This window comes from Aquarana catesbeiana, linkage group LG12, assembly GCF_042186555.1.
Source record: "Aquarana catesbeiana isolate 2022-GZ linkage group LG12, ASM4218655v1, whole genome shotgun sequence".
In the NCBI taxonomy this organism is placed as follows: domain Eukaryota; kingdom Metazoa; phylum Chordata; class Amphibia; order Anura; family Ranidae; genus Aquarana; species Aquarana catesbeiana.
The window spans coordinates 227,721,704-227,745,666 of record NC_133335.1 but is presented as its reverse complement, the minus strand read 5'-3'; the positions used below and the strand labels follow the sequence as shown (position 1 = coordinate 227,745,666).

General features: G+C 45.3%; 1 protein-coding gene across 1 annotated transcript in view; it reads left to right on the top strand.

The window, feature by feature from the left end:
* LOC141113633 (alpha-N-acetylgalactosaminide alpha-2,6-sialyltransferase 2-like) overlaps positions 1 to 23,963 on the top strand; it is a 77,910-nt gene that overhangs the window by 35,474 nt on the left and 18,473 nt on the right. The window contains exons 2-4 of the mRNA XM_073606853.1: positions 3,983 to 4,310; positions 11,990 to 12,158; positions 19,858 to 20,023. Of these exons, the coding sequence (XP_073462954.1) occupies positions 3,983 to 4,310; positions 11,990 to 12,158; positions 19,858 to 20,023 (663 nt within the window). The remainder of the gene's footprint in view (positions 1 to 3,982; positions 4,311 to 11,989; positions 12,159 to 19,857; positions 20,024 to 23,963) is intronic.

Below are 23,963 nucleotides of genomic sequence, written 5' to 3'. Positions count from 1 at the left end.
CTGTCTGGTCACAGGGTGAGAGGCTGCAGGGGGCTGACCTGTGTTACAGAGATGGTTTTATACACATGCAGGACACAGATTGAGAGGCAGCAGTAGGGTGACTGAACTATGTGGGAGACCCTCTATGCACACCACTTATGCCGCGTACACACGAGTGGAATGTCCGACAGAAAAAGTCAGACGGAAGCTTTTCATCGTCTATCGTGTGTAGGCCTCATCGAACTTTTTTTTTTTTGAAAATTCTGACGGACCTAGAAATGGATGTTCTAAATATTTCCGACGGACCAAAAATGACGCATGCTCTGATGCAAGAGACGGAAGCTATTGGCTACTGGCTATTGCACTTCCTTTTTCTAGTCCCATCATATGTGTTGTATGTCACCACGTTCTGGACGGTCGGACTTTGGTGTGACCGTGTGTAGGCAAGACCGCTTGAGCGGAATTCCATCGGAGTTTATTCCGACGGCAAAACCAGTCGTGTGTACAGGGCATTAGAACATAGATGCTACTATACAGGCAAAAGGATTTATATGAAAGGCCAGCATTGTAGTCCAGGCCCAAACAAAAAAATGGTGCTGGTCTTAAAGCAGATGAAGGCATAGTCAGGAGGAATGCTGGAATTGACAGGTAAAATATACCTGTACAAGTAAACCAGACAAGACAGAGCACGCTTTAAAATCAGTGACTAACATGTAATTGAAGCCAAGCACACATTGCACATGTGGTGATGTTAATTTCTTTTCTGTTTTGTATTATAAAATTTAGAAAAAAAAAAAAAAAGTTGCTTATATTAGTACAAATTTTCTGAAACCGCCGCTCCTACCACCCCACCCAGAGTGAGCCTTTCCTGTCTCTCACCCCGATTAGAGTGTTTATAGGAGTCACATGACAGAAGCCATCTGGAGAATAGACGCTTCGGAGTCATTTAGCCTTCATATAAACAACATTCTATCTATCTGAGATATGCATGTTCTGTTCCCCCAGGGTGTCACTTATTATGAACATCATAAAACAGGCCAGCCTATAGTGCTATAAAAGATTAAAGACACACACCATCTGAAATCTGTAATTCAATTTTTATATATATATATACACACACACACACACGCACACACACACACACACACACACATTTTTTAATTTTTTTACTAAACATGGCTACCTCTTAATTTCATTCAGAACATAGAGTAGAAGAGTAACAGCAGAAAAAGACCGAATGATCCATCTAGTTGGTTAGAATCACCTTTTTATTAGAATGAAAGTGATATTTTACCCTGTTTTTTTTCCCAGCAAAAAAGTGATTTTATTTTTAAAAAATTTAAAGGGGAACCCTGCAGATTCTGATGTAGGGGGAACCCTGTAGTGGGTTATATTAACCACTTCAATACCGGGCACATATACACCTTCCTGCCCAGACCAATTTTTAGCTTTCAGCGCTGTCGCACTTCGTTGTAGACGCGAGCGAGGAAAAGCTTTTCCTGTTTACACTGTGATCAGCCGTGATTGGACACGGCTGATCACGTGGTAAAGAGTCTCCGTCAGAGACTCTTTACCAAGATTGGTGTAGCGGTGTGTCAGACTGACGCACCGCACCACTGATCACCGCGATGCGCGCCCCTGCGTGCGCGCGCGGCGGCTGTTATCCTGCTGGACGTCATATGACATCCGGTCAGGATATTGAAACCACTTTGCCGCCGTCATTTTGCTATATGGCGGGCGGCAAGTGGTTAAAGTAGATGTAAATCCTCACATATACCCAGTGAAGTGAACAGCCTCAGATGATCCACAGAGAGGAAACAAATCTCCCTAGATAAGTTTTACATATATATCTGCTGTCTTCAGCTTTATATATTCTTTAGAAAGTTTAGATCGTGTTAGGAGATTTTCTCTTCCTGTTCAACGCTGCAGTGAAGCCTGGGCATACAGCCAAGACAGATGATTGGAGGAAAGGCACACATCCCCTCTCCTCATAGGTAGAGACTTTCAGAACTGTGCGTTGAATAGTTCAGCACTCTGCTAATCTATTTATAGCATCCTCCCCAACACAAAACTCAGGCTGCTTTTATCTGTGTTGACAGAGAACTTGTCAGAAGTTATCAGGCTGATAACAGAAGAACATAGCAGGAGACAGCTACAGGACATAGTGCTTTGAAGAGAGATAAGAAAACACTGCAGATATATGTGCCCAGCTCAAATTTCACAAATCAGGTTTACATCCACTTTAACCTGATCTTCATGTAAAAGGGGAAATATGTTGGTTTATCGTTTGTTATACCTTAAACACATTGCTGATCACACTAGCTACCATGTTTGTAGCTTAAATATTGATATTTGCACTGAAAATTGTAATTTTGGCTAACTTTTTGAGTGGCAGTAAAAAATAGGCTCTGTCAGTAATTTGTTTGTGTCCGGTCAGTAAATTTCACTTCGGGAAAAACTACTGGTTTTCTGTAAGTTTTAGTCATAATTTGTCCTATTTTTGAAAATGTGGAGATCCCAAAAAGATACATTTCCTCATAACTATATTTAGGAGTAAAAACAAAATGGAAATCAGCAATATTTAATACTGGATGACAAAAAAAAGCATCCAAATCTGTTTGGGAACCCTTCCAAATAAAAATATGTCGTCTATGTACCTTCACCAAAAAAACAGGGTCGGCACCCAGCTCATTAAACTTCCCTATGAATATTTGCTCCCAATATGCCATAAACAAGCTGGCAAAGCTGGGTGCAGACCTCCTTCCATAAGCTGTGCCAACCCTCTGCAGAAAGAATGAGTCATTTATCATAAAATAGTTATGTTGTTATGACTGGATATTATTCATGAAGTCCCATCTACTGGGTCTAAAATCCAACCTTCTCCCTATTTGACCTCCCGCAATGCCTTTCAGGTGTGTGCAGACGGTGTTTATGTGTGGAGAGCGCACTCACTCAAAAGACAGCTCTAGGTCCCCACTAACTGGCTCCTGATTATGTGACCACTGTGACAACCAATCACAGTGGGCACATGTAAGAGAATTCAATCCGGATGGCCGCACTCCAACAATTTCTTTATTGGTTAAAAACCATACAGCAAAAGATGAAATCAACCGCAGACATGTTTCACACCTTAACTACTGATGCTTACTCATAAGCTATGAGTAAGCACCAGTAGTTACGGTGTGAAACATGTCAGCTGTTGATTTCATCTTTTGCTGTATGGTTTTTAACCAATAAAGAAATCGTTGTTGGAGTTCGGCCATCTGGATTGAATTCTTTTTTATATGTTACTTTGCATACTGAGCCAGCACCATTATTTGAGAAGATTTTTTGTGACCCAGACACCCAGAGCGGGTTCTTTTCCCTCAGTGGGTATATAATTGTTGATCCTTTCGCACCGAGTATACAGACCCAATTTAAGGGACGCCGCAACTAGGAGGGAATTTCCTTCTCTCTCCGCTGCTGTTGGTGGTCCCGCTGCATCTTCATGTACAATGCAGGGCTACTAACCCTTCACTGTATGAGGGGGGAGGCAGATGTGTGACCATGGCTGGGAGTGCCTTAGAGAGGAGGCTTCAGGAAAGGGTATATTTTTTCCTGTGCCTAATGTTGGGGTTTAACTTTACCTTCCCTATTGCTCCATGAAATTTCACCAAAATGGTGAATTTAAAAAAAAAAACATCTGCTTTTCAAATTAAATTTTGGGAAAACTAGAACTCCCCATTTCAGTCATGGTGTCCCATGGAGACTTTTGTGCAGTGTAAAAAAAAAAAAAAAAAAAAAAAAAAAAAATGGTGATTTAAGAGAGCAATCTCTTTGTTGAAGACCTTCTGGTAGGAAACAAAGATACACTAATGTGGGGAAGTTACACCAACAATGTCTCAGAGTGATAGAGCGTTTTTATTTAAATGTATCAAATTGATAAATTCACATTAATTAACCAGTAAACCCCCCTGCAAACCCCTTCATTTTTTATCTATTCTTTTTTTTTTTTTTTTAACAGTAATGAAGAGTTAAAGAACCACGGCAATAAAGAAGACATCAATGATGACAACAGAAAAACTGAAAAACTTTTTACAAAGCCTCCAAAACCCGCTGACATCACTGTGCCTTCTAAAAAAGATGCTAATGTTACAAAGTCTAAACCACAGACGACAATGCGACTGCATCCCCCAAACAAGTGGCCCACTAATCCCAGCAAACCATTAACGACTAAAGGACCATCACTTGTGACCACCAGACCATCACTACAAACTACTACCCGGAAAATAATCTCCAGCACTTATAATTTGGGAGACACGTACGCTACGGATGACATGCATGTCAAATCTGTAAGTCGGGAATGTATTTTTTTGGGGGGTTGGGGAGAGAGGGCCACAATTTGTAACTATCAGGCCAATGTTTGGAAGATAAGAGTGTGAGTTATAAATTATCTCACAAAAGTGAATACACCCCTCACATTTTTGTAAATATTTTAAATTATCTTTTCATGTGACAACACTGAAGAAATGACACTTTGCTACAATGTAAAGTAGTGAGTGTACAGCTTGTATAACAGTGTAAATTTGCTTTCCCCTCAAAATAACTGAACACACAGCCATTAATGTCTAAACTGCCGGCAACAAAAGTGAGTACACCCCCTAAGTGAAAATGTCCAAATTGGGCGCAAAGTGTCAATATTTTGTGTGGTCACCAAGCACTGCCTTAACCCTCTTGAGCATGGATTTCACCAGAGCTTCACAGGTTGCCACTGGAGTCCTCTTCCACTCCTCCATGACAACATCACGGAGCTGGTGGATGTTAGAGACCTTGTGCTCCTCCACCTTCTGTTTGAGGATGTCCCACAGATGCTCAATAGGGTTTAGGTCTGGAGACATGCTTGGCCAGTCCATCACCTTCCCCCTCAGCTTCTTTAGCAAGGCAGTGGTCATTTTGGAGGTGTGTTTGGGGTCGTTATCATATTGGAATACTGCACTGCAGCCCAGTCTCTGAAGGGAGGGGATCATGCTCGGTTTCAGTATGTCACAGTACATGTTGGCATTCATGGTTCGCTCAATGAATTGTAGCTCTCCAGTGCTGGCAGTACTCATGCAGCCCCAGACCATGACACTCCCACCACCATGCTTGACTGTAGGCAAGACACACTTGTCTTTGTACTCCTCACCTGGTTGCCGCCACACACCCTTGACCCCATCTGAACCAAATAAATGTATCTTGGTCTCATCAGACCACAGGACTTGGTTCCAGTAATCCATGTCCTTAGTCTGCTTGTCTTCAGCAAACTGTTTGCGGGCTTTCTTGCGCATCATCTTTAGAAGAGACTTCCTTCTGGGACGACAGCCATGCCGACCATTTTGATACAGTGTGCGGTGTATGGTCTGAGCACTGACCCCCCACCCCTACAACCTCTATAGCAATCATATGGCTATTTCCCAAAGACAATCTCTGGATATGACGCTGATCACGTGCACTCAACTACTTTGGTCGACCATGGCGAGGCCTGTTCTGAGTGGATCCTGTCCTGCTAAACCGCTGTATGGTGTTGGCCACCGTGCTGCAGCTCAGTTTCAGGGTCTTGGCAATCTTCTTATAGCCTAGGCCATCTTTATGTAGAGCAACAATTCTTTTTTTCAGATCCTCAGAGCGTTCTTTGCCATGAGGTGCCATGTTGAACTTCCAGTGACCAGTATGAGAGAGTGAGAGCGATAACACCAAATTTAACACACCTGCTCCACAATCACACCTGAGACCTTGTAACACTAACGAGTCACATGACACCAGGGAGGGAAAATGGCTAATTGGGCCCAATTTGGACATTTTCACTTAGGGGTGTACTCACTTATGTTGCCAGCGGTTTAAACAGTTGCCGCCGCTCTGAAAGGAGCTGCTGCAGTGCTTACGGTAAGTCCCCCCAGTGCTGCCAAAGCCACGATCCGCACGTGGGGGGTGCCACGAGTGGCGGGGGGGGGGTGGGCACAGTGGCTGCATTTGATGGGCAAGTGGCTGCATATGATGGGCACAAGTGGCTGCATATACTGGGCACAAGTGGCTGCATATGATGGGCACAAGTGGCTTCATTTGCAGCCACGGCAACTGGTGTCTCTATCAGAAACAAAAGGATCCTGCGCAATGCCTCCATCCACAGGTGAGGCTCCAAACTTCCTTGGAAAGCAACCGCATTTCATACCTTGCTGCAAAAACAGCCTGGTTTCTGTGGGTGACTATGTTGCGCAAACTGGACGCTGGCCAGATGCTTAAGCATGTCCCATCAATCTAAAGCACGTATCAGTAACTTGTCCTTTGATCTAAGATATGTTATCATAACGTGTTATGATTTGTTATAGAGGACCGTGACTTATTATGGATAACCACAGCTTGTTATAACTTGTTTTATATCACAATAATAAAACTTCCCTTACATCTTGTGCTACCAGTCCTCCCCTTGCATGAAGTTCTGCACTGTTAACTTTGCAAGGTGTTTTCCACATACCACTGTTCTTCATTATTAGTCAAGTGGTGTGTTTTCCATAGATCTATGGGAGAACCTATATCTTGCAAGAACAACTTACAATTTAGATTTAATTAACCCCTAACTTACTGCATACATAATCAATAGTCGACTTTAATCATTTATACTACAGATGAAAAAGTACTTACCCCCGGGTTACGAACATCCCCACATTGTTAATGACCACCCAGAGTTCCCTCAATGCTTTTGTAGCACCCTGATGTCTAGGCAGGGTTTCTAACAAATTTACCTGCCAAGTGATAGTTGTCTTGGCCGATTGATAAGGGATAAATTGATTTTACCCTAATTCTGGAATATCTGCACTCCTCTCTTCTGTCACTAGATGGCCGGGTATCTGTTGGTATTAGATAAGACAATGACATTGTAAGGACAGATTAGGAATAGATGGGGTGTCTCAGTCAATGGGCAGGTATTTTCTTAGGTCCCTTGGCCAGTTGGGGAGAGCCTATTTATTTGGGTGAGCTCAGGTGATTGGGATTTTTCTGTGCCACCTGGATGGCTGTCTGGGTGGATCTGTGTTGTGCTGCCCCGGGCTGCTAGGCCAGAGCCCGAGACCTATCCTGGGGACATCTGGCTGCTAGGCTGTCTGAGGGCCTATCCAGAAGCAAGAGAGCATCGTAGGGTTGGGGGATTGCAGCTTGCAATCCAACCAGAAGTTCTGCCGTCCAGAGAACCTGTCGTGGTCGGAGGTAGAGGGGAAGCGGTCACCAGTAAGGGACCAACCACCTTGTACCAGGGACCACTGTGAGTAGCTGAAGCAAGTACTGGAGCAGTATTCTCACCAACTGGGGACAGTGAAGAATTGGGAAAAATCAGCAGGTGTCAAATCAGGGACCCAACCAGCAGAGGTGACGTTTGCAGAGCAGCCTTGTGTGCCAAGCCAGGGACTGAGCAGGCCAGTGGGGTGACGCTTGAGGAGAATCTGTGAGTGCCAAGCTAGGGAGCCAGCAGGGATGCAGGGGTGACGCTTGAGGAAGATACTCAGTGAGGTGATTGGAATAACTCAGGAGATCCAGTGGCTGTGGATCAGTGGGTCTAGGTGATAGACTGGGAGCTCAGTTGAGTGAAGATCTAAACAAGGGGATTGTGGAGGAAGTGAAAGAGTTCATTACAACCTTTGTTAGAAACTATTCAAGATTGTTTCCATAGGAGACAGCGTGCCTACACATGCAGATGTGGTGTCTTGCTGGATGCCTTTCCCTGCATGGCTGTCTACCTATTAGAGTTGCCACCTCATCCCTTTAAAACTTAACACATATTAATTACACAGGTTCTGGGGCAGATTAAGGTGGTCATTAAACTCGACTTATACTGGAGTCAAGCACTTTTCTGCAGCAAAAAATTTCATTTTCCGAACCGAATGTGGGGCCCCGTATCTCAGGGCCACTTAGTGCTAGGAACCCAAAATTTGGTGTGCAAACCCAGTGAAACTGGTACCACAACATATCCAAAGCTGGGGTTCCTAGCATCAAGTGGCCCCGAGATACGGGGCCCCAAAATTGGTTTGGAAAATGTCATTCTCTGCTGCAGAAAAGTGTTTGACATTTTCTGAACCGATTTTGGGGCCCTGTATCTCGGGGCCACTTAGTGCTAGGAACCCCAGCTTTGGATATTTTATTTTATTTCTAGTTAAACTGGGTTTGCACACCAAATTTGGGGTTCCTAGCACTAAGTGGCCCTGAGATACGGGGCCCCAAATTCGGTCAACTGTGTCCATCTGCAGCAATGTCATTTCGGGACCCTTTGGGTTCAGAGACCCCAAATTTTGGCTGCAGCTAGGGGGCATCTAGGAACCCTTTACTACCGAGTTTGAAGTTCGAGGGACCTATGGCTGCAAATGGGCACAGTGAGGCATGCAAATGGGTACAGTGAGGCATGCAAATGGGCACAGTGAGGCTGCAAATGGGCATTGTTGACCCTCTTTTCCATTTACAGTAGCTGCACATTTCTCACCCTAGTCTTATACTCGGGTCACTAAGTTTTTCCCATTTTTTTGTGGTAAATTAGGGCCTCGACTTATACTCGGATCGACTTATACTCGAGTATATACAGTAATTAACATTGCACCCACTAAAGGGTGTCTTGGCCATAATCCTCTCTCCCACAGTTCTGTTCAAGAGAAAATAAATCTATTTGCATTCAAGGGTCTGGCACCCATTAATCTACCTTGCATTACACCCACCATGCCTCATAACCCACTCTACACAGAGGGATGTCAGCTGTCCCTAATGCCGCGTACACACGAGCGGACTTTACGGCGGACTTTGCCCGGCGGACTGGATTTCGTCGGACAATTCGATGTGTGTGGGCTCCAGCGGACTTTGTTTTCTCAAAAGTTGGACGGACTTAGATTTTAAACTTGTTTAAAATTTATCCGTTGAAATCGAGTCCGGTCGAAAAGTCCGCTCGTCTGTATGCTAGTTCGACGGACAAAAAGGCACGCTAGGGCAGCTATTGGCTACTGGCTATGAACTTCCTTGTTTTAGTCCGGTCGTACGTCATCACGTACGAATTCGACGGACTTTGGTGGATTGTGTGTAGGCAAGTCCGTTCATTCACAAAGTCCGTCGGAAAGTACGTCGAAAAATCCGCCGGGCAAAGTCCGCCGTAAAGTCCGACCGTGTGTACGCGGCATAACTCTGGAGGTCACCATTAGGCCTGGATAGGCTTGGGACTTGGCTACATTTTAAAGGATAATTTTGCTTTTAAAATGTATTTAAATCCAAAAACAAAAATGTAATACATTGCAGCAGATGATATACAGTGCCTTGAAAAATTATTCATACCCCTTGAAATTTCCCCCATTTGTCATGTTACAACCCAAAACATAAATGTATTTTATTAGCATTTTATGTGATAGACCAACACAAAGTGGCACATAATTGTGAAGTGGAAAAAAAAAATGATAAATGGTTTTCAACATTTTTTACTAATAAATATGTGAAAAGTGTGGTGTGCATTTGTATTCTGCCCCCCTTTACTCTGATACCCCTAACTAAAATCTAGTGGAAGCTGTTGCCTTCAGAAGTCACCTAATCTGTAAATAGAGTCCACCTGTGTGGAATTTATTCTCAGTATAAATACAGCTGTTCTGTGAAGCCCTCAGAGGTTTGTTAGAGAACCTTAGTGAACAAAACAGCATCATGAAGGCCAATGAACACACCAGACAGGTCAGGGATAAAGTTGTGGAGAAGTTTAAAGCAGGGTTAGGTTATAAAAAAATATCCCAAGCTTTGAACATCTCACGGAGCTCTGTTCAATCCATCATCGGAAAATGGAAAGAGTATGGCACAACTGCAAACCTACCAAGACATGGCCGTCCACCTAAACTGACCGGCCGGGCAAGGAGAGCATTCATCAGAGAAGCAGCCAAGAGGTCCATGGTAACTCTGTAGGAGCTGCAGAGATCCACAGCTCAGGTGGGAGAATCTGTCCACAGGACAACTATTAGTCGTGTTCTCCACAAATCTGCCCTTTATGGAAGAGTGACAAGAAGAAAGACATTGGTGAAAGAAAGACATAAGAAGTCCTGTTTGTGAGAAGCCATGTGGGGGACACAGCAAACATGTGGAAGAAGGTGCTCTGGTCAGATGAGACCAAAATTTTACTTTTTGGCCTAAAAGCAAAACGCTATGTGTGGTGGAAAACTAACACTGCACATCACCCTGAACACACCATCCCCACTGTGAGACATGGTGGTGGCTGCATCATGTTGTAGGGATGCTTTTCTTCAGCAGGGACAGGGAAGTTGGTCAGAGTTGATGGGAAGATGGATGGAACCAAATACAGGACAATCTTAGAAGAAAACTTGTTAGAGTCTGCAAAAGACTTGAGACTGGGGCGGAGGTTCTCCATCCAGCAGGACAACGACCCTAAACATACAGCCAGAGCTACAATGGAATGGTTTAGATCAAAGCATATTCATGTGTTAGAATGGCCCAGTCACAGCCCAGACCTAAATCCAATTGAGAATCTGTGGCAAGACTTGAAAATTGCTGTTCACAGACGTTCTCCATCCAATCTGACAGAGCTTGAGATATTTTGCAAAGAAGAATGGGCAAAAATGTCCCTCTATTTACTAATAAGGTACATTCTAAAGGCATTTGGTTCCACTAGATTTTAGTTAGGGGTATCGGAGTAAAGGGGGCTGAATACAAATGCACCCACCCATCCACCCTTTTCACATATTTATTTGGAAAACATTTGGAAAACCATTTATCATTTTCCTTCCACTTCACAATTATGTGCCGCTTTGTGTTGGTCTATCACATAAAATCCCAATAAAATACATTTACGTTTTTGGTTGTAACATGACAAAATGTGGAAAATTTCAAGGGGTGTGAATACTTTTTCAAGGCGCTGTATATATAGATCACACACACACACATACATACATATATTTGCACGCATCTGCCGCATCTGACGGTTGTGCCCTTCATCTAACTAAACCTTTGAACAGCTCTGCAAATATGGACAGAGGACGGGGCCTCAATGGACTATTAAACATTCACTTGACACAAAGAAAGTCACTGAGGTGTCACCCTCCTTTCAATAATCAAAGCTGGATTGTTGGTGTATATATACGTAGTCACAGATGACTTATAGGCGGCCTTTGTTGTTATAGGTTTTGTCCTTATGTGTATTAAAAACACAGCTTTACACTGATTTTCCACAAGAAAAAGAATTTCAATATTTAACTAAAAGAAAAACAAGAGTTTTTCGGCGAGCGAACTCTGATCTATTTGTAAGCCATTTTTATTATAACGCTGTAGAGAGTGTGTATTGCATTACGTTATATAGACTATGAAGGCATTGTAACAGGTTTTCATATTTTATAAAGGCTCCCTCCAGTGGGCAGCCCAATCTCAGACAGTATAAACCGCATTCATGCTAAACATCTGCTGCCCTGTCATTTTTGGGGTACAACACACGCAGCGAGATTTAGCCCAGGGGCGCATCTCTGCATCCCTAGGGAGCACCATTGCAAACCTTGCAATCCAAACTGTGCTGCAGTCCTGCTAGAATACCGGAAAATCAACTGCCCAAGATGTGCATACATTCTAGCCAGGGGCGGACTGACAACTCATGGGGCCCCTGGGCAATAGGAGATTATGGGGCCCCTGGGCAATAGGAGATTATGGGGCCCTCGGGCAATAGGAGATTATTGACAGTGACTTAAAGTTAACCATGATAGACCTTTCAACTATACCATATATACCCTTTACTCAGCGAAGCTATTCTTGGGTAATATTTCAAGAATTTTGATGAGTAAAAAGCCCAACCCACTTTCAGATAACCTCCACCCTTCCCATTTAGCCCCACTACAGAGTCTCCAGGGTACTTAGGGTATATAGACGTGGGACTTCTACCTCCTGAAGGCAGCGCCTCCATATAGTACATTCCAGTGGATTTAGTTCTTTGGCGAAAAACTGTGCAAACTGTCTAACGTACTCCTGTTTCCCATTTTCTACACCTCCGCAGAAATGTCCTAACCGCACAAGAGAAAAGTTCCAGAATGCAGAGAACTTAAAGGACAAATTTGTGGAGACGGTGCCAGTGCTGCAGTGGAAGAAACATGCCCAGGAGTCAGAATATGAAAGACTTCAAAAATTTTCTGGAGCTCAGGGTTGGATGGGCGTCACGTGGCAGAGTAAGTGTTGGACACTCCTGTATTGTCCCTAGACTGTGCAATTTGCTCATTGTTTTCATATAATTCAGGCGTGTACCCAGATTTTTCCATCCAGGAGACCCTAATGAGAGGGCCAGCAGATTAGCCAATACTTCCTTTACAATGGCCACAGAATCCATGTTTCCAGGCCTGTGCAGAGAGAGAGTCTGGCAGGCATAAAATTGCCCCAGGGCCTCCTCTCGAGCTAGAGGTGATCTAGTGGAGAACCCGTGCAGGAAGCTCAAACCACCTCAGGCAGGTCCTAGGTCAGTAGACACCTGACCATCCCATCTACCTATATGGCCAAGAGTATGTAGACATTGACACTCCTCCAAATGATGGGTATCAGGTGTTTCCAGTGAAGGGTCCTGATAATACTCCACCATACAAAGACATTATAGACAATTGTGCTCTTTTAACCTTCTGGTAACAGTTTGGGGGAAGACCCTTTTCTGTTCCAGCATGACTGTGCCCCCCTGTGTACAAAGCCAACTCCATACAGACATGACTGTGCCCTCCTCTGTACAAAGCCAGCTCCATAAAGACATGACTGTGCCCCCACCCCGTGTACAAAGCCAGCGCCATAAAGACATGACTGTGACCCCCCCATCCCCTCTGTACAAAGCCAGCTCCATAAAGGTATGGTGTGACCAATTTGACCAGTATGTTGTGGAGGAACTTGAGTATCCTGTACAGAGCCCTGACCTCATCCCTACTGAACACCTTTGGGATTGTTTGGAATGTTGCCTGCAAGTCAGGTTTTTTCTTGGTGCCCAAAGTGAGGCCCAACATGTGAGCCAGGTCTTCTCATCCAACATAGAAACATAGAAAAGTGACAGCAGAAAAAAGACTTGAGTAGTCCATCGAGTCTGTCCATTTTTTTTTCATTAACCTTGTTGTCTGACTATAGATTTATGTTTATCCCAAGCATTCCAATAATCAACCACCCTTTCAATAAAATAATGATTTCTAAGATTTGTTTTTAACTTTCCTCCAGTTAGTTTGAGGTCATGTCCCCGTGTTTTTGATTTTGGTTTCATATTGAAAAGACTGCCTTCCTGAACCTTATTCAACCCCTTGATGTATTTAAAGGTTTCAATCATGTCTCCCACTTCCTTTATTTCCTCCAGACTGTACATATTAAGTTCCTGAAGTCGCTCTCGATGTGCATTATCCCCCAAGCCTTTCACCATTTTTGTTACCCGTCTCTGAACTTGTTCTATCTGATCAATATCTTTTTGTAAGTGAGGTCTCCAGAACTGGACACAGCATTCTAAATGAGGTCTCACTAAAGATCTATATAGGGGAATCAGAACCTCCTTCCTCATATAGGTACATTAGTACCTGTAACGAGCCCCTTGCTCGCTCGGTTCCACTCTCCCGACCCTCCTCTGCAGCTATAGAATCAGACTGCAGAACGCAACATCTGATGGTTCGGTCATCTGATGCTCCGGGACTAAAACTACAGCTATGTCCGTTCTAATCCAGTTGTGTAGCTCAGAACAAACACCAGGCAGGCTGTATGTAAGTTTAACCAGGAATCTCTTTTATCGAAAAATACAGGCTCTTTTATACAATAAAAGAGGAGGTGCGTACCTCCGGCTCATATTACTCTGAACATACACCTGTGACCAGAAACCTAATTAACATGGGCTAATTAACTAATCCCTTTAGACAGCCTAGATGACTCAGACATGACCTTTAGGCCAGACTGGCCGTCTTGTAGCTCAGAAAACCCAATCAACATTATCACAATAGCAGAGTTAATTAGCACAAACAACAATGGGGATCTAATGACTCTTAGATCCCATACTAGAGACTTATTCACAATACACATTCTAGCAGGCAACAGACAGACAGGTGGCTGGAATTTACATCAGCATCTCGTAAAACAGTATTTGTCCAAGCATTATGAATCAGCCACTATTCCTAATATGGCAAATCCAGGGTCCCCAGAGTCTGTGTCCTGGGGGGACCAGGACCCGAATCCACAGTAATACCACCTCAAGGGTCCCCAGGCATACAGCTCACAAAGAGCACCGTTCCCCCAAATGTCAGGGCCCACGATCGATCGGCAAGAGGCTAGCATTCAGTCCCCTCCAAAAGTCTCTCTCCCGGCTGGGTCTGTCACAGTACCTGACCTCACAAATGCTCTTTTGGCTTAATGGAATTTTGTAGGAAGCCATCCAAGAAGGGTGGAGCCAGCTACTTAAAGACATGGTGTGATCAGTTTGGAGTGGAGGAACTCGAGTGTCCTGCCCTCATCCCTACTGATCATCTTTGGGATGAATTGGAACACTGATTGTGAGCCAGGTCTTTTGTTTGTTTTTTTTTGGTGCTCAATGTGAGGCCGGATGAGTGAGCCAGGTCTTCTCATCCAACATCAGTACCTCACCTCACAAATGGGCACAAATTCCCACAGGCACCCTCCAGTATCTTCTGGCAAGTCTTCCTAGAGGAGTGGAGGATGTTCTATCCACAAAGGGAGACCAACTCTATATTCATGTCCATGGTTTTGGCATGGGAGGACCAAAAATATCATATATCATATATTATATATATATATATATATATATATATATATATATATATATATATATATACACACACACATACAGTATCTCACAAAAGTGAGTACACCCCTTATATTTTAGTCTATTTATAATCTTTTCATGTGACAACACTGAAGAAATGATACTTTGCTACAATGTAAAGTAGTGAGTGTACAGCTTGTATAACAGTGTAAATTGTCCCCTCAAAATAACTCAACACACAGCCATTAATGTCTAAACCGCTGGCAACAAAAGTGAGTAAACCCCTCACCCCTAATGAAAATGTCCAAATTTTTCCCAAAGTGTAAATATTTTGTGTGGCCACCATTATTTTCCAGCACTGCCTTAACCCTCTTGGGCATGGAGTTCACCAGAGCTTCACAGGTTGCCACTGGAGTCCTCTTCCAGTCCTCCATGACGACATCACAGAGCTGGTGGATGTTAAAGACCTTGCACTCCTCCACCTTCTATTTGAGGATGCCCAACAGATGCTCAATAGGGTTTAGGTCCAGAGACATGCTTGGCCAGTCCATCACCTTTACCCTCAGCTTTATTAGCAAGGCAGTGGTCATCTTGGAGGCGTGTTTGGGGTCGTTATGTTGGAATACTGTCCTGCAGCCCAGTCTCCGAAAGGGAGGGGATAATGCTCTTCTTCAGTATGTCACAGTACATGTTGGCATTCATGGTTCCCTCAATGAACTGTAGCTCCCCAGTGGCGGCATCACTCATGCAGCCCCAGACCATGATACTCCCACCACACATGCTTGACACCAACTGCACCAAATAAGTTTATCTTGGTCTCATCAGACCACAGGACATGGTACCAGTAATCCATGTCCTTAGTCTGCTTGTCTTCAATAAATTGTTTGTGGGCTTTCTTGTACATCATCTTTAAAAGAGGCTTCCTTCTGGGACGATAGCCATCCATATCAATTTGATGCAGTGTGCGGCGCAGTGGCGGCCCGTCCATAGGGGGCGCACGGGCGCCACCCCCCCCCCTCCCCAAGCTCTAAAAAGAAAAAAAAAAAGTGCCCTTTAAGAGTGTCCGGGCGCCGGACATACGGTGGTCTCTGGGAAGCTTCCCAGCTTGCAATCAGCTGATTGCAAGCTGGGAAGCTGATTTGCCCGCGTTTAGGGCGTGTGCAGGGCGCAAACGATGCGCCTGCCCACACTCCCACTCTACAATGATTTGTTTCTGTCCTCCCTTCCTGCATTTTAATTGGCGGGGATCGGAGGGAGCTTTTTTCAGCACACCCGCGTCACTTCCGGTTTCCCGGCTCACTGCAGTGTGTAGTGGACACAAATGGACAACCGAGACTGCCAGCGCCGCTCCATAGGCAGAGGTAAGCCCCTATGCAGGGTAGCCAGTAACTAGGCATGGGCGGAGGAGAAGCGGCTCTGTATAGATGCAGGGATTGAGGGATGAACTTGGAGTTGGAGCAGCTCATCCTCTCAGTAACAAGCAAATGCAGGGAAGTAAACCTTTCACTCACTCATGTGATAACACCTCACTGCACACTAGGCTCAGCCTTATTTATTGCAGGAGAGTCCCCTGTGACAGGTTGCCCTTCTGAGATCTGCTATCTTCAGCTATCTCACGGTTTGTCTCCAGTTACAGTTATACTGTCCCAGCAGAGAATAAGTCTGACCTGAGTGTGAATGTTCTGTTATCAGGTGAGGAGGTTAACCCTTTACTTCCCCGCATTTGTTTTGTCGGTTTCTCTTATTACCTACTGGAGGTCGGGAGGGTATGAGCCCAGGTTCAGACTACCGCAATCTAAGACATGGCATGTGATTTGCACCTGCACTGCGGTGCGAATCACATGCAAGGTCTGTGAAATGCGAGTTCAGCCATACAGTTGTATGGCTGAACTCGCATTAGATTCGCGGGGAAAAAAAAAAGTGCAGGGACTTGTTTCCCCCCCCACACTGAAATCGGATCGCATGGGTGTTCTCATCTATGAGATGCGATTTCTGTGCGAGTTCACACTGCGATCTGTGAACCGATCTGGGGGGGTGTCATTAACATTGTAATGACACCCGCAGCGGTTCGCAGAGGTGCGGTGTGACCTGCCTGCGGGAGAGATGCGGCAACCGACGCTGGAATCGCACTGGTTCCTGCATCGCATCAGTGTGAACCCGGGCTAAAGGAGGAGGATCATCTCATAAAACCAGGGCTGGTGGTCCATGCTTCTAGATTAGAAGCATCCACTATTTTAGAATTCAACTGTTTGTTGAACCCGGGTGTATTACAAGGATGAGGATGATGATGATGATGATGACGGGTGTATTATAGAATGATGAGGATGGGTGTATTATACAAGTAAGAGGATGATGAGGATGGGTGTATTATACAAGTATGAGGATGATGAGGATGAGTGTATTATACAAGTATGAGGATGATGAGGATGGGTGTATCATACAAGGATGAGGATGATGAGGATGAGTGTATTATACAAGGATGAGGATAGCGATGACAGGTGTATTATACAAGAATGAGGAGTATGATGATGATGACGACGAGTGTATAATATGGGGATAAGGATAGTGATGACGAGTGTATAATATGTGGATAAGGATAGTGATGATGGGTGTATAATATGGGGATAAGGATGATGATGACGGGTGTATAATATGGGGATAAGGATAGTGATGATGGGTGTATAATATGGGGATGACGATGATGGGTGTATTATACAATGACTGGAGCATCAGGGTGTCAGACAGTGTCAGTAAGTGTACCACATCATGTCTCGCTGGCTGCTTTGCAATACATGATTTTGGGGATTTCTGCCATGCCATGTACTGACTACGTTACACTACATAATAGTCACAAATTGTGAGTACAACTGTCCTGTAATGTATACAGCCTCATACACCCACCTTCTTCCTTCCTGTATATAGAAACCATCCTCCATCACTTACTGCAGATATACATCATTATTATTTTATTTCAGGTACTTATATAACGCCGTCAATTTACACAGCGCTTTACATATACATTGTACAGTCACATTAGTCCCTACTCTCAAGGAGCTTACAGCCTAAGGTCCCTAACTCACATTCATACACATACTAGAGCCAATTTAGACAGGATCCAATTAACCTACCAGCATGTCCTGTTACTCTATACATAGCTGTATACAAGACAAATGATGTATATCTGCAGTCAGTGATGATGGAGGAAGGTCTCTATATACAGGAAGGAAGGTGGGTGTATATAGCTAGCTGTATACAGGACAGATGATGTATCCTGCATACCCTGATCTGTGAGGCTGAGCTATGTACCCTGATCTGTGAGGCTGAGTTGTATATACCCTGATCTGTGAGGCTGAGCTGTATATACCCTGATCTGTGAGGCTGAGCTATATACCCTGATCTGTGAGGCTGAGCTATATACCCTGATCTGTGAGGCTGAGTTGTATATACCCTGATCTGTGAGGCTGAGCTGTATACTCTGATCTGTGAGGCTGAGTTGTATACTCTGATCTGTGAGGCTGAGTTGTATACCCTGATCTATGAGGCTGAGCTATATACCCTGATCTGTGAGGCTGCGCTATATACCCTGATCTGTGAGGCTGAGTTGTATATACCCTGATCTGTGAGGCTGAGTTGTATATACCCTGATCTGTGAGGCTGAGCTGTATACCCTGATCTGTGAGGCTGAGCTGTATACTCTGATCTGTGAGGCTGAGTTGTATACCCTGATCTGTGAGGCTGATCTGTATACCCTGATCTGTGAGGATGAGTTGTATACCCTGATCTGTAATGCTGAGCCATATACCCTGATCTGTGAGGCTGAGCTATATATACTCTGATCTGTGAGGCTGAGCTATATACCCTGATCTGTGAGGCTGTGCTATATACTCTGTCCTGTGATGCTAGGGTTGTATACTCCTGTCCTGTGATGTTAGGGCTGTATACTCTGTCCTGTGATGCTAGGGCTGTATACTCCTGACACTATGGGTGGAACACAGGGGACGGAGTGGGTGGATTATATAAGGGGTGGGGCTTATGGGAAGGGGGAGGGGTCAAAAAGGAAGGGCAGGGTCTGGTGCCCCCCCATCCTAAAACTTCACCACTGGTGCGGCGTATGGTCTGAGCACTGACAGTCTGACCCCCCACCCCTTTAACCTCTACAGCAATGCTGGCAGCACTCATACGTCTATTTCCCAAAGACAACCTCTGGATATGACGCTGAGCACATGACCTCAACTTCTTTGGTCAACTATGGTGAGGCCTGTTCTGAGTGGAACCTGTCCTAATAAACCGCTGTATGGTCTTGGCCACCGTTCTGCAGCTCAGTTTCAGGGTCTTGGCAATCTTCTTATAGCCTAGGCCATCTTTATGTAGAGCAACAATTCTTTTTTTCAGATCCTCAGACAGTTCTTTGTGAGGGGCCATGTTGAACTTCCAGTGACCAGTATGAGAGAGTGAGAGCGATAACACCAAATTAAACACACCTGCTCCCCATTCACACCTGAGACCTTGTAACACTAACGAGTCACATGACACCGGTGAGGGAAAATGGCTAATTGGGCCCCATTTGGACATTTTCACTTAGGGGTGTACTCACTTTTGTTGCCAGCGGTTTAGACGTTAATGGCTGTGTGTTGAGTTTTTTTGAGGGGACAGCAAATTTACACTGTTATACAAGCTGTACACTCATTACTTTACGTTGAAGAAAAGTGACATTATTTCAGTGTTGTCACATGAAAAGTTAGAATAAAATATTTACAAAAATTTGAGGGGTGTACTCACTTTCGTGAGATACTGTATAATATATTTTATTACAAGCCTTTTGGCCATATGGTGTATTTTTGTGGGCCAGAGCTTGAAAAAAAATCGTTAAAAGGAAGGCCATTTGGAAGTGGACCAGCTGTCCATTGTTCCATAGACTTAGCACATCTTAAGAGTTCAGCCAACAAATACAACCTTTGGAAAAAAAAACATTTTAAAAAAATGTGTGTGTGTGTGTGTGGGGGGGGGGGTCTTGGTGAGTGTGAACCTAAGTGTTGACCTCATCTTGGACACATCCTGGTGATCTCATGGTTTCTACAGTATAGCAACAGTAAGAAGCATGCTTTTTTTTTCTTACCTGGACATCTCATGTTGCTGTATCTCTGCAGTTCTGAACGAAACGCTCAACTTGATGAACTCCACGGGCAATGGCTATATGTTCGACACCTGGAACAGGACTTCCCCTTGTATTCGTTGTGCCGTGGTGGGCAACGGTGGAATCCTGAATGGATCTAGAATGGGCAAAGAGATTGACAGCCATGACTACGTCTTCAGGTATTTCTGTGGAAGCCCCCCCCAGTCTAACTTTTATAGCCAAAATAAATTTCTTGTGAATTTGACCTTCTCTGACTCCTTCTAAAAGGCTCCACTGAGGAGGTCAGGCCTCTCTCCCGGTGTCTGTGAAATCAGGACATAAAGGTGCGAAAAATGTTTGTTCTAGGATGGAAACGTTGGGGGGGGGGGGAGATTTACCAGAACTGGAGCAGCTGTCCATAGTAACCAATCAGCGTCTAGGTTTTATTGTCAAAGCCTAATTTAAGAAGGTCAATTGGCTACCATTCACACCTGCACCAGATTCTGAGTGCTCCAGTTTTAGTAAATCACCACCATTGCGTCAAGTTCTAACCCCCTTCTAATAAAATAGTGTTTTCTTTTTATGCCGCCGTGTTCCCGTTGAGGAGATTTACAATCACTTCCCGTCCCAACGCAAACCGTAAAAAAAACAAAACACAGGGCCCCACCCCTTCTCAGCTTCATCCAAACCAAAATAAAATGGTTTTGGCTAGAATTCGGTTTTAAAGCCAAGCTTTATTTCCATTTTTTTTCTTTTTAGGTTTAGAATCCTTCTCGTGTTTTTATTGTCTTCTCTGTCCATGTTGGGGAGATTGAGATCATTGGTCTTGGTGGCCTATTGTCGCAGGGACGGGAAATGATAGGAAAACGAAAATGCTGCAATTGTTGGCAGTGCCGGGACAAGGTCCTGCGACACCCAAAGGCGAAGATGTCAAAATCGGCTTGTATTTATTTTTATTGGGTTTACAATTTTAACAATAATAATGTCTGAGATGGACCCTCCCAGTGCAATGAATGGGGCTTGGTGTCCATAAAACAGCTGCCCTCTGCTTTTTAGGAGCCTCTGCAAAGTGCAGGGACAGCTGGCACATGGGCAGCGGATTTGGCATTGTGAACCATCAGCGGGCCTTATCTGTGTTTTCACAGATTGGAATTGCGGGAGACAGCTGGAGAGCAGGGACAAGAGGAACGCCCGCCCTCACTGCACCCTCTCCACCCTGGTTTTATTGCCCCTGGGTCATAGGGAAACCTGTGCGAGACTGAGCTCTAGGAAGAGATTTCCCATCACTGTTGTGTCCCCAGATAGAATTGAAGGGAAATCTCCCAAAAAGGAGGCAGATGGCCAAAAAAAAAAAGAAGAACAATTCTGATGGGTCTAAAAGTGGTTGTAAACCCTCCATATACCCAGTGAAGTGACTGGCCTCAGGTGATATATAGAGATGAAACAAATCCTCCTACATAAGTTGTACCTGTTTATCTGCGCCTTCTCTTCTCTACACCTCTACTTCTCAAGTGCTGAATTTATAAAGCTTGTCTGAGAGTTCAGAAGAAAGGGGCCAGAAAAAGCTGAAATTAAACTCTGCAGGAGGTCAGTGAGGAGAGCTCTTAGAGGTGATCGGAGAGAAGGGACCTCTCCATTCCCCCCTTCACACAGCACCATAGGTGTGCACCCCAAAGCTCAAACACACATATGACTTTCTCTGCAGCCTCAGCTGCACTGGACAGTGAATGAATGGGAAGTTCTCTGTGCTGAGCGGCTTCCTGTCCATTCACAAACTGAAGCACAGTAAAACACAGTTTACTATGCTTCAGCTATGATTGAACACAGTGAGTGAGTGTGTTCATTTAGAAAAGGAAGGGGCCAGTCAAATGACAAATGACTTATTGATTAGCCCCTTCCCCCACTCTCCATCCTGAAACATTCCCCCGCAGCAGCCGGGGGGTGGGGGGGGGGGGGGCGATGGATGGGAGAAGCCAGCAGCACTGTGGTGGTGGGGGGCCTGCAACATGGGGGGGGGCAGGCAGTAGGGGGAATCGCCACCACACACAATGATTAGACTGTGCACAGCCCTGCACATGCCTTTGGACAGGAACAGAGCTGAGGCTGTCAATCACAGGCTGTGTGCTGGAGCTCCCTGTCACCATTTTATCTCTTGGTGTCAGAAAAACTTGTCAGAAGTGACTCATGTAGATAGCAGAGGAAGGAGGCAGCAGACAGAAATGACACTTAGTGTTCTGGACTGAGACAGGTATAGAGGGATAAGCTTTGTTCAAATTTCATGTCTGAGGTTTACATCCACTTTAACCCTTCTCTATTCTATCCAAGATTGAAAAGCAAAGCTCAAACAACATTTTGTTGAGTGGAAAATAAAAATAAGACTTGTCTCGTTCTCCCAGCCCTCAGGCCTCCAATGGGAGAGATGGAAGCTATGAGCAATTCCCTCGTGTCCAGAAGTGGAATGCAACTAAAGCAGAATCCCAACCAAATGAACATTTTCGTTTTGTGCGGTTAATGACACATTGAGTCACATGCGGCTTTCATCAAATCTCTCAGAGCTTGCAGCAACAACAGAGTCCCCCCAGAATCTGCAGACCTCTACAGCCAGGACACAGCACAGTGGTGTCTCCCTTCCTTCCTTGATGGCCAGAGAGGGATCACTTTGACACCGTTGTCCAAAGAGGGATCACTTTGAGACTGTTGTCCAGAGAAAAGATCACTGACGCAGCTGACCAGAGAGGGATCACTTTGACACAGTTGGCCAGAGAGGGATCACTGGGACACAGTTGGCCAGAGAGGGATCACTGGGACACAGTTGGCCAGAGAGGGATCACTAGGACACAGTTGGCCAGAGAGGGATCACTTTGACACAGTTGGCCAGAGAGGGATCACTAGGACACAGTTGGCCAGAGAGGGATCACTAGGACACAGTTGGCCAGAGAGGGATCACTAGGACACAGTTGGCCAGAGAGGGATCACTAGGACACAGTTGGCCAGAGAAGGATCACTAGCACACAGTTGGCCAGAGAGTGATCACTTTAACGCAGTTGGCTAGAGAGGGTTCACCTGAGAGCCCCCCCCCCCCCCCCCCCATACACAAGTTCTCAGTGTCGCTCCACAAATACATCACAGGCTCTATCTGGTCTGGGCTCTCCTGGGTGTACGGAGCTGTCACTCACCCGGAAAGGAATCAAGATCCAGTTTCCTCCGCTGCCCCATTGAGGTCCTGAGGATCTGCTCACAGCTCTCCAAAAGGGGAATGAGCTGGCTGTTCCCGGGAAGAAGGCGGGGGGGGGGGGGGGGCACCCAAAGCTGGCGATGAAGGAATTCCCACCAGCACTACACGCCACTGAGATGAGGACCAATGGAGCACACAGGGGGCCCGGGCAGCAAGAGGAACAGGGACAGGAGGGGTGGCGCTGGCATATACTAGATTTGATCACTAGAGGGGACAAGCAGGCTTTCAGTTGCTGTAGGAAAATGTTTGGGTTAGTAAATGCCACCGCCACCCCCTCCTGTCCCTGTTCCTCCTGCTGCATGGGCCCCCTGGAGCATGAGTGGGGTCGTCACTGTGACCCCTATTGCTACGCCCATGACTTTTACACAGTTGGCCAGAGAGGGATCACTGACGCCGTTGGCCAGAGAGGGATCACTGATGCAGTTGGCCAGAGAGGGATCAATGACGCAGTTGACCAGGGAGGGATCACTGATGCAGTTGGCCAGAGAGGGATAACTTTGATGCTGTTGGCCAGAGAGGGATCAATGACGCAGTTGGCCAGAGAGGGATCACTTTGATATAGTTGACCAGAGAGGGATCAATGACGCAGTTGGCCAGAGAGGGATCACTTTGATATAGTTGACCAGAGAGGGATCTCACTGATGCAGTTGACCAGAAAGGGATCTCACTGGCGCAGTTGACCAGAATGGGATCTCACTGGCGCAGTTGACCAGAATGGGATCTCACTGGCGCAGTTCACCAGAGAGAGATCTCACTGACGCAGTTCACCAGAGAGGGATCTTACTGACGCAGTTCACCAGAGAGGGATCTCACTGACGCAGTTCACCAGAGAGGGATCTCACTGGCGCAGTTCACCAGAGAGGGATCTCACTGGCGCAGTTCACCAGAGAGGGATCTCACTGGCG